The sequence below is a fragment of the Oratosquilla oratoria genome, chromosome 23 (genome assembly GCF_046742065.1).
Source record: "Oratosquilla oratoria isolate Oo_2021 chromosome 23, ASM4674206v1, whole genome shotgun sequence".
NCBI classification, from domain to species: Eukaryota; Metazoa; Arthropoda; class Malacostraca; order Stomatopoda; family Squillidae; genus Oratosquilla; species Oratosquilla oratoria.
This window is the reverse complement of record NC_134799.1, coordinates 60741339-60753461: the sequence shown is the minus strand read 5'-3', so window position 1 is coordinate 60753461 and position 12123 is coordinate 60741339. Positions and strand designations below refer to the sequence as shown.

At 40.1% G+C, this 12123-nt stretch overlaps 1 protein-coding gene across 7 annotated transcripts in view; it reads right to left on the bottom strand.

Moving 5' to 3' along the window:
* Window positions 1-12123, bottom strand: part of LOC143038142 (marginal zone B- and B1-cell-specific protein-like) — a 55944-nt gene that overhangs the window by 24088 nt on the left and 19733 nt on the right. For 3 of the 7 annotated variants that reach the window (XM_076207152.1, XM_076207153.1, XM_076207154.1), the window contains exons 1-2: window positions 4922-4943; window positions 1803-1946 (exon numbers count right to left, since the gene is read on the bottom strand). In XM_076207152.1, coding sequence (XP_076063267.1) covers window positions 1803-1946; window positions 4922-4927 — 150 coding nt within the window. In that variant the 5' untranslated portion in view covers window positions 4928-4943. Of the gene's footprint in view, window positions 1-1802; window positions 1947-4921; window positions 4944-5073; window positions 5181-5559; window positions 5709-5806; window positions 5932-12123 lie in introns of those variants that run through there. The other 4 variants (XM_076207158.1, XM_076207155.1, XM_076207159.1 and 1 more) reach the window with 4 other exon arrangements.

The following is a 12123-nucleotide window of genomic DNA, read 5'->3' as shown; positions in this document are numbered from 1 at the left end:
AACGAAATTGCCCAGATGAAATGTACAAACGCAAAAGTTACAAACGCAAATTCCTGCCTGAAAAAAATACACAAAGAAATTGATAAGCTTCCATCAGCTGTGGTGATGTTCTGAAGGATGCTAATCTAACTTTGGGATAGATGTTCTGTTAATGTTCTGTTTCTTTTGCCTTAATAAATGTACAGAAATGGCTTTCATACTGTTTTAAGATTCAAGTGAACAAAAGAATTGTGGCTGATATTGCAATTTCCTATAATAACGAAAATTTAAAAAATAAATAAAAATGTCAAATTGCATAAAATCTGTAGCTTGCAGACAAAACCCGACTTCAGATTTGAAATCAGCACACTCAAGTTGACTATAGAAAAGTCTTTTTTTAAATGCAACAAAATGAGTGTTCCCCAGTGTAATGGATGTTACATACCTTACAAACATCAACATCACATTGCCAGACAACTCATAACCTTTGAAAATATGAAAACATCCTAAACTGAGATCTTCAACAAACAATTCCTAAACAAATAATTGTAATCAAAAGGTGGAAGACATCAAATACTATTCGACACTTTTTCCTGATTTTGTTACTGGATATCATGGCATCCTCAGACCTTTGTAGCAGTGAGTTTTGCAAACAAATTACTGAAACTGATATGAATATATTAAAATGTTTTGTTTTCATAATTTGGTTAGGATGTTCTTAAGGATCAGTATATATTTGGTGTTACAGATATTGAAGTCCTTTTGCCATTTGACCAACCATGCAAACAATATATTTAAATCCTGCTGCAGTATTCCAGCATCCTCCCCAGACTGAATATAGCATCCTATTTTAGTGTGATCTGCAAACTTACTAACATCACTATTTATACCATTATCCAGGTCATTTATACACATAATGAACACTGAGGGGCACAAAACTGAGCCCTGGGAACTCCACTAACACTACTCCATTTGGATTTCACACTGTTAATGGTGACCTACTGTATTCTGTCACTAATCCATTCAAACACTTTTCCTTTTGCTTCAGCCTTGCCTTCAATCAGATTTGCTTCTTCCACCTTTGTCATTTCTCACAAACATTATCCCTGCACCCATTTAGTCTTCTCAGTCTTTTCTCCAGGTATATCTATTGTTCCCCAGCTGTAGTTAATTTTTGGGGGGAGTTTGGTCTCCACTAAACACATATATGTACTACTGAAAGATACAGCCAGGCATTTTTGGATTTGACTAATGAGTATAGTTTATTGCCATGCTAAATTTATAATGCTGATTGAAGAGAGTTATTATACAACAGTATACCCTATAGAACTTTAGCTGGGGCTGGTGAGAATAAAAAGGAACAAAATAATAAATTATAATAATATGTTGCTTACTGTATACAGTAATTACACTATTGCATATGGGTGAAAAAATACATGCTACCATGCACAGCCTAAAGTGAAGTTATTCTTAATTTGGAGACCCAACTGGGCAGATGGTTCAGCAAGAGTGCACATTTAGCAGGCCCCACACACCCACAATCGGCAGCTCACACTTGCCAAATCCTACAGCCAGCAGTTTACACTTACAGCCTCCACTCACATCATTCATTCAGCTACTTCACTTACACACAGAAAAAATACACTACTGCATATTGACTTTTCAAGACTTATAGCTTAAAAAATCATATGCTAGAAAAACAACTGATGTTTCAGCAAATTCAATGTTTTAGCACCAGTTCATTGAGATTTCTGAAAACCAGGACTTTTAATATACTCTACTAATTTTATTTCAACAAATTCTGCACATGCAAGCTACTGTACCAGTGCAGCAATGATGGTGCAGGCATCACACTTAAGTGCTGTATCAGGATTGTCTTCCACATGGGTATCAATGAAGTCAGGTTCTTCGCAATTAACTACTGCAAGTACAACCAGTGCACCAAACAGAAGTGGCCTCAATGCCATCTGAAAAGATCAAGTAATGTGATTCATTTAAATTCTTAAACAAAACTAAAAAAATCTTAAGAATTTTACTAGAATAAGCAAATTAGTCACTCTATAAGTCCAAGCAGACCCACAGATCCCAGGTAACCAATAATGGCCACTGGACAGGCCCATAGATCACTCAAGTTAAAAATATTGTGATGATATCTAGGAATAATTTCCTTGGAGCAGTGTAACATGAAGTGTTTAGTGTCCTGTGTTATGGTAGTATCTAAAGCAGTTAGATTCTTTGGCCAGGTCTATTCTGTGCTGGTCCTGTCTTTGTATTACACGGTGTTCTGAGCACAAATTTGCTACTGTGGTTCTTCCTTCTCTTGAGAGATTTTTCTGTATAGCTAATGTAGGAGCATGGAGGGGGTTAATGTGTTTGATGGTTTGTCTTGAAAAGCCTGTTTTGTGATCTGTGTTTGAATGTGTTTTTGTGTTAATGTGTTGTGCGGTACAGGTTATAGATTGTAGTATATGTTTGTGTAATATTCTGCTGGCAAGTTTCTTTTTATGTTCATCTGGCTATGCTTGTCTGATGTAATTGAATGAATGAGTAGGGTTGAGGACTCTAGCAAAGAGCTGTGCTCCCATCATTCTCATACAATATCCTATGGTGGGGATTTTGGTTTCTGAATGCAGGATTTCTACATAGATAATTTTGGTCCATCCTATCATTCATAGTGCTTTATTTTGTATGGTTTGTAAAGTGTCTATGTTTGTTTTGCAAATGCTGGGAACCACGCTGTGGAAGCATAGTTGAATGGGTTTCCTATGAATTGACTGTAGACAGATTACAGTTTCCTTCTGTTGTCCAAAGCCCATACTTGTTAGGTACAACTAGAGGACAACATACATTTTCTGCATGTTTACTAAGGAGGAGGAAAAGTATAAAATGACTGGAAACTAATAATGTGCCAATTCATGAAATGGGTGACAAGAAGTTTCCACTAAATCATAGACCAGTGTTCCTGAGCTGTATGGTAGTTAAAATATGTGAAAGACTTGCCATAGATCAACCATTCAATCTGGTGTCTCTTGCAGAAGACCTGTGGCCTCCAAGAAACTGGCAAGAGCCTCTGGGCAGGACCATAAGTCACTTAGAAGAGATATTGTGTTGTTGTTTGGGGACTGTCAGTGTGGGACATTGTAACATGAGATGTACAGCATCTTCTGTGAGGTGGTTGCATCTGTCACCAGGCCCATTCTGTGTTGGTACTGTGCTGGCCCATTCTGTGTTGGTACTGTGCTGGCCCATTCTGAGTTGGTACTGTGCCTACATAGGCGTCATGAGGTGTGAATATTTACCTAGTTGTATCTTATGGGAAAGACGAGCTAAGCAAGTGGTATCCCGTCTTTGTATCTCTCCATATACAGTTTGCTTTTAAATTCTTGTATTGTTTTTGCACACACTGTTTTTTCATCCAATGTGTTCCATACATCCACCACTCTGTGGGAAAAGCTGTTCTTTTTCAGGTCCCTTCTATAATTGTCCTTTTTAAGCTTCTTTCCATGTCCTCTTGTGTTTCTTTTATCCCAATTTAGTAAGTCTTCTCTGTCAAGGACTTCCATGCCCTTCATAATTTTATAGATGGTCAACAAGTCACCTCTTTCTCTCCTCTGTTCCAGAGTCTGCAACTCCAATTTCAACAGTTTTTCTTCATAAGGGAGTGAGTACATGAGGATGCTGGGGTTGGCATCTTGATTATATATTTTTTGTACTTGTACATGAGTTACCCCTCCAGATTCTGTGAACTGGTTGGATCACATTTTCTGTTTATTATTACTCAGAGTAAATGAGAACAAGTAATACATCAGCTACTTTTATATTTTATAATGTGAGTAGTACATATGGCAGCCAATGTTGTTGTGTGCGAAAATTTGACTTGTGCTGAAGTGGTGTGCAGTTTTGTCATTTTTTTTTCTTTTTTCTTTTTATATTTGGGGTTGTTGGAGTATTGAGTTTGGCAGTCTTTCTTGAATATATGTATATATATTGATGTTTTCTGTGGTTTATGTGGTATGCTATTGTTATTGTAAATGTTTGAGACCTGGTCAAAGTATGGAGAAAATTTGATGGAAAACCAATTCAGCTTAACCTCTTCCATACAATGATGCCTACATAGGCATCATGAGGAGAGAGTGGGTACACGAGGATGCTGACATCAGTGTCTTGATTATATTTATTTTGTAGTTGTAGCCGAGTGACCACCATATTCTGTGAACACGCCTGATCATATTTTCTGTGGTTATCAATATTCAGAGTGAAAGAAATCGAGTACTACAGCTGTAACTTTATATCTTACAATGCAAGTATTGTGATGCATCATTGTACATAAGGCGATGCTGTCTGTGAGAATTTGACTTGTATTCGAAAGGTTAAGGTAAGGAAGATCATGTCTCCAATTTGTCATTTTGCTTTTGTATCTAGTAACTGATGTGTTTCATAAGAGGAATTTTCATGAGAGGAATGGTTGGGTAAAATATTATTTCCTAAGTTTTTGGACCTTTGATTAGATTAAACTTGGTTAGGTTTTGTTAGGTTAGGTGCTGCCATTTTACAACTGTAAATTTTCAAAATGCTGTCCCATTGGGAATATCAAATGAAGATCATGTATTGTAAAGTATAAATAACAGCAATATCATCATCTTGACTTACCAAATAGAGTATATTCAAACTACATTCCCAATATATTATTTTAGAGAGAACATTAAAACCTGTGTCCTGAGATGACCCTAATTAATTTGAGACAACCTTCAAATATATATATATATATATATATATATATATATATATATATATATATATATATATATATATATATATATATATATATATATATATATATATATATATTATCTAATTGTGATAAATAGAAATAGTTGTACCGAGTCTCCCATAGGATGTTTTGATACTTGATGTTGAGCTGAATATAAACACCAAGACCTACCAACATAATGTAAATATTCTGTTCCCCAGTGGGAAATGTACTGTTCCCCAGTGGGAAAGGCAGTTTGATGTATGCAGGACTTCTACTAGTTAGTGAAAAGCAGTGTATAATCTTCATGCAGCATTGCAGTCCACCTAGTACAAATTACTCACCTACACACATTCATACTACATAAAATAAGTCTTAAACTTGGTCAGCCTTCTTGATATCTTAACATGATATGATGAGTACTGTACACCTTACTGCAAGTTAGCATAATCATTATTCATACTGTGGTCTGTGCATACAAGACAACAGGATAAATTAGAGATAAACACTGGGATTCTATTCTCCATTTCTTTTACATTCTCATACAATCTTACTTCATATAAATGCAATATATAAGTAATAACAGTACTCCCCCTGATAAGACGAGTTTGTATTTCGATAATAAATGCAAATAATGTCTTCGATAAATAGATCTCCTCTATCTTAACCATATAATTCTACTTTCCACTTATCGTGTACTACTTAACATACATATAATCACAATGAAGTAATTATGATTTAAATCCATAATCTCACCTTCAAACTGTAAATTTTTTAAATCGAATTTAAGTATAATACAGTTTTAAGAATAAAATGAAAATCAGACTAACCTTCGCAACCTCCGCGAGATCGAACACAGTCATCTATTTACAAACTTTGAAGGAAGGGATTATTAATAAAGTTGGTAATATTACCATTTTTCATTTTTCTGAAGGTCATGGATAAGTACACAATATTTATTCATTTACTCAGACTATCCTCACTGATGTTTACTGGTTTATAAACAGATACGTGTACGTATATATGGGTATATAAGGTTAATGCTCATATAATGGTTCTTTCAACTATTAATATTACCCTTCTAGATCAGATATTCCGAAAATATAATTGCTTAGGGTTCATTCCTTAGATCCTTAGCGATAATTTTCCTCAGCGTGTAGAGACATCTTTACCCCTGTGGTGGAGAATGCACCCAATAAAAATCGCCTGGTGTTGTCAACAATAAAATCCTAATCCCCTTCATTACCAGAAAATTATCACGGTTGTCATCAGGTTATTGTATTCTCCCTAGCACCCATAGATCATGGAGCAGGTATGTCGACCACCCGCTTGTGGGTGATCGATTTCTGTGAGGAACTATAGCTAGTAAGGACATTTTAAGGATACTTTGTTGAGGTTTATGTCGAGGCTAAGGAGGCATGTGGCAGGGACCAGGAGGTTCAGAACACATCTATGTCAACCAACGAAAGCGGGGAAGGGGTCAGCTGGAGATTTAGTTGTAGAGGCAGGAAGATGGAAAAAAATAGTAAAAGGAAAACTGTTTAGGGATGATGCAGTCTGAGAGAAAGAAATTAAATTAATTTAAGTACAAAAATATTTATATTTGCGCTTGTGGCCGTATTGTACATCCGAAATGTGTGTATGTTCTTACTTGATACTTGATACTTTATGTGACGATTCGGTGCTGAGTAGTGGTGGGCAGCTACCGGTAAAGTTACCGGTTTTATCGGTAACAACCTTAACGGTAGCTTACCGGCAAAAATTCTGCTACCGTTAAGGTTCCGTTAACCGATAAGCTATACCATAACACTCGGAGAGCGGTAAACACGTCTCGGCTTGGTGGTACTGAGTGACGGTACTGACTAGTGGTGGGCAGCTACCGGTAAAGTTAACAAAAATGCCGAAAAAACGGTTTTAATGGTAAAATAATTACCGAGACTTTAGCGGTACATACTTGCTTAATGGTAAAAGTTTAACCGGTAAAATTAGCGGTACAATGGACCCGTCAGTACTGTCACTCAGTACCATCAAGCCGAGACGTGCTTACCGCTCTCTGAGTGTTATGGTATAGCTTATCGGTTAACGGAGCCTTAACGGTAGCAGAATTTTTGCTGGTAAGCTACCGTCAAGGTTGTTACCGATAAAACCCGTAACTATCGGTAGCTGCCCACCACTACCGTCAGTACCGTCACTCAGTACCACCAAGCCGAGACGTGCTTACCGCTCTCCGAGTGTTATGGTATAGCTTATCGGTTAACGGAGCCTTAACGGTAGCAGAATTTTTGCCGGTAAGCTACCGTTAAGGTTGTTACCGATAAAACCGGTAACTTTACCGGTAGCTGCCCACCACTAGTCCTCAGTATGACCAAACCTCTGACAATAGTAACATATCTTTACATGATATCTGTCTCTGACTGTAAACACCACCCCACTCCAACTTTATCTTGTCATGGTGCCTGTGCAGGCACTCACGCACGTCAGGTTCACACTTTAGTATAAAGTTAATAGTGTTGCCATGCGCTGGTTTCTGAAATAACAGTTCAATTTTGTCCTCAACACCATCCATTGCCTGCAGGTGTTTATTCTTTCTTACCATAGTAGCAATCAGATTGGCTCCCTCTTCCCTGTACACATTACATAGTGTTATTTTAGGTTTGAATTTTCTAACAGATTTAGTAGAGACTGCGTTCACAGCTGTAGGGAAGCCCTTCCTTACTTAATTATTGTATATATTTATTGTATATGTATCTCCTTTAATGTATATGTCACACTTCTTTATTATACATGAGTACTTAATATCAACATATATCTATTGTAAATGTATTGTATAAGTAAGCCTATGTAGTCATTACATTATATAAGTGCCCTATACATAATTATATAACCGAATATATATACGTCATTAGGCGTACGCTAAACGCGTATGCGTCTATGCCAATTGTACACGTCATAGAATTAAGGTACTGAATATATGTTACCCTTAACCATTTTGCATGCATATTCATCATTATATGTGATTGTTCTATTGTTTCTGTACATTCTTATGTATATACCTAGATATGTTAGTATGTATTGTTTTGCCCAATCTTTTTCCCGCCTAGCAACAATGTATCAGAAACTAGGCCACGGGCGCGTCTTAATGCCCATGCTAGGCCCTCAAGCATTCGCTTGTGACAGATTACTTCCTGCCATACTTGTGTGTAGACCTCCGCAATAAACTCCTACCAAAATACTGCGTGTTTGGCACATACCACAGTGGTGACCTCCCGGAGTGACAGTGCCCAAGTGACCCTAATACCCAGTGCTCCATACCTAAGTGATTTAGGGTCATACACATTACGTGGTTAAGTGCCTATGCGTATTCATAAACTGTGACTCGTCACGCGCATGGAACTACGCCTTTACGAACTTCAAAGTGCGCAAGAAATAATCGGAGTGTGCGGCATTGTTAGTCCTGATCTACACGCAACACGTATACGATACACAACACGTATACTGGGAAACATCCGACAACAACAACATGAATTCCCCTTCTCCGCCTACAACCACTGTAGCCACTTCAACGACGACAGCAGTAGCAGGAAGCACTTCTTCCTCTACGCATTCCACGACTTCGGCCGCCGTCGCTGTTCGACCTCCACCATTCGACGAAGCATCGCCGGCAAGATGGTTTTCGTTGCTAGAGGCGCAATTTGCACTAGCTAACATAACCGTCCCCCAAACTAAGTTCAACCATGCACTTGCGAACTTAACCATCCCTGTGCTCAACCAGCTCGACGACGATGTCGTTACTTCCGGTGACTACGACCGCTTGAAGAAGGCGCTAATCGACGCCCTTACCAGGTCTCCGCCGGAACTCTTCGATGCCTTGGTCCACCAGAACAATATCATGTATGATAAGCCGACGACCTTCCTACGAGAACTTCGCACCATAGGTAAACAACTCGGTGTCGACGACGACTTCATCCGCCTAAAGTTTTTACGTGCAGTGCCAAGTGACATACGACCACTACTTGTTACACACGCAGGTTCCCTTGATGAGTTGGCCCGTGTTGCTGATACTCTCATGGCCCATGGCCACGGAAACAAAGGGATAATTGCATCATCGGTGAACAAGCCTGTGCCAAAGGCTCCGCGGAGTGATAGTGTGCCAGTGTTTCGTAGTGGTAACCCCACTACACGTGTTTCAGCATCCACTACCTTTCCACTCGGATTAACTCCCTTCTACGACGGTCAAAGACCACGAGTGTGCCGTTACCACCTCTTCTACGGCAACAGTGCTAGAACTTGCGAACAATGGTGCATTCTATCCCACACTAGTGCTAACGTGTTACCTAGTTCACGCCCCAGTTCACGACCTAACTCACGTTCTTCATCCCCAGGACCTCAGCTTAACACGTCGGGAAACTTGATGGGCAGTCTGTAGAAGTATCCCTTGCAACCGCAGGACTGCCTCTCGTCATTAGTGCCACTATAGGTTGCAAGAACTATGAATTCCTTATAGATACCGGTTCTCAAGTCTCTCTCATTCCCTACGACCCAAGTTTAACTCCACTGCTCCGTTCCACGGTAGTACAACTTACTACTGCTTCCGGTACCCGTATTCGTACGTACGGCGAAGTCGACGTGGAACTTGGGATTCGACGTATCAGACGTTCTCTCCCATGGTCCTTCGTCGTTGCTGATGTTGTCCGCCCAATTCTTGGTACCGATTTTTTAACCCATAACTCACTAGTAGTTGATTGTAGAAATCACCTCCTCTCTGATCCTTCCACAGCATGCACCATTCCTTTAAAGGCTTCTCCTCTCCCTATCTCTTCACATGCGGTACATTATGGGGATATTGATTCAAGAGCCATTGCTCTTCTTTCAAAATTCCCCGTACTTACCGCGCCCCGACAACTGTCTGATCCTACACCAGTAGAACCTACAACCTATCATCATATTGATACAGGTGATTCTTCCCCTATATCCTGTAAATTAAGGCCATTGACAGGTGAGAAGCTCAAAGCGGCAAAGGATGAGTTTCAATTTTTGCTTAATGCAGGGATCATACGACGCTCCAATTCACCTTGGGCGTCCCCACTTCATTTGGTTCCCAAGAAAGAACCACATTCCTGGAGACCTTGCGGAGATTACCGAGGTCTCAACAATGTAACTGTAAATGACAAATATCCCATACCACACTTGCGCTCTCTCACCATGTCACTTAAGAATAAGGTTATATTCACTAAGTTAGACTTACAACGTGCATATCTGCAGATTCCTGTAGCTGAACAAGATATTCCTAAGACTGCGATATGCACGCCATTTGGTTTATTTGAATTTTTGTACATGCCTTTTGGATTGAAAAATGCCGGAGCCTCATTTCAGCGCTTTATAGATACCCTTTTAGCTAACGTAAACAACACGTTTACGTACATTGATGATGTACTGATTGCTAGTGAGACCCTTGAAGAACATATTTCAGATGTTCAAACTGTTCTTTCTATTTTGGCTCAGCATAACATGCGACTTTCTCTTGACAAATGTCAATTTTTCAAGTCAAACCTTACCTTTCTCGGTTACGAGATTAGCTCACAAGGGATTAAGCCACCTAAAGACCGTACCACGGCCATTTCCGATTTCCCTTTGCCTCAGACTTCACAGGCTTTGCGCCGTTTCATGGGTATGATAATTTTTTTTCGGCCCATGATTCCTAATTTTGCTACCGTAGCCTATTCCCTTACTGAGCTTCTTAAACAATATCCTTCTTCAAAGTGTCTCACTTGGACTGACGCAGCAAAGGAATCCTTCAATAATTTGAAGCAAGCCTTACTGGACTGTCCAACTTTAGCTTACCATTCCCTGATACCGACAAACTACCAACTCGTGACTGACAGTTCAAGCCTAGCCGTTGGCGCCGCTCTCTGACGCACAACGCATCTATTCCACCTACGACCGCGAGTTATTAGCTGCTTACCTCGCAGTTTTGCATTTCAGGACTCTCATTGATGGACATACAGTTACCCTATTTCTTGACCACAAACCCCTCGTAGCTGCCTTTTACTCTAAATCTCTTGCTAAAACTGACAGACAACAACGACAACTCTCTGTTCTTTCTGAATACGTTTCTTCAGTCGAGTATATCCGTGGCGACAACAACATTGTCGCTGATTGCTTATCTCGCACGTCATGCGCTGTTACACTAGACGCTTTTGACTTAAGTGGCATAGCTCAAAGTCAGACAACAGGTGACGAACTGGAAACTTTCAAGCCTAGACTCTCTAAATTCCCTTTAACCTCTGATTTGACACTCTGGTATGATACCTCTACTAACACTCCTCGACCTTTTGTTCCATTACCCTTACGTAATGACGTAGTCTCTTCTTTGCATAACCTTTCTCATCCTGGTGTTCAGTCTACCTCTAAGTTGGTAAAACAACGTTACTTCTGGCCACACATTGACAGAGATGTAAAGACATTTGTAAGACAATGCCTTAGGTGTCAACAGTCTAAGACTACCCGCCACACTTCCTCTCCTGTTTCTCCTATATCTACTCCTACTGACCGCTTCCAGTCAGTACACATCGACATTGTAGGACCGTTGCCCCCTGCTACTCTTCCTAACTATCCTTACCCTCTCCCATACAAATACTTGTTGACTTGCATTGATCGAGCTACTCGTTGGACTGAAGCAATTCCCCTCATTGACACTACTGCCACTTCTGTAGCAATCTCTTTTGTGAATGGCTGGATATGCCGTTTCGATGTTCCACTTCATGTCATCACGGATAGAGGTTCCCAATTCGAGAGTGAACTTTTCTCTAAGCTTTCATCTATCATTGGTTTCCACCATATGCGTACCACTAGTTATCACCCCCAAGCTAACGGCATGATTGAACGTTTCCACCGTTCTCTGAAATCAGCTCTCCGCGCTAGGCAAGATAACTGGTTTTACTCCTTACCTATCGTCCTTCTTGGCTATCGCATGACACCTCACGTCACCAAATTTTCCCCATTTACCGCCGTTACTGGCGCTCAATGTTATACCCTTCTGTTGCCATTACTCAGGAACACCCCCCCTCCTCGGATGACACAACCATCCTTCGTCTTATCAAGGAAATGCAGTCTGTCAATTTCCAAGACCTCGCATCCGGTGATTGCCATACACCACCTCCACCCTATCTCCCTCACGACCTTCACTCTTGCTCTAAAGTTTGGTTACGAGTCGACAGAATTCGTAAGAGTTTGGAAGCTCCGTACTCTGGTCCTTATGACGTCATTCGACGTGAACCTAAGTACTTCATCCTTAACCTACCTCAAGGCGAAACCTCAGTTTCCATTGATCGTTTGAAACCAGCTTTCCTCCCAGTTTCTCCTCGCCCTAAGACCCGTCTCCATGTAACCCCAGA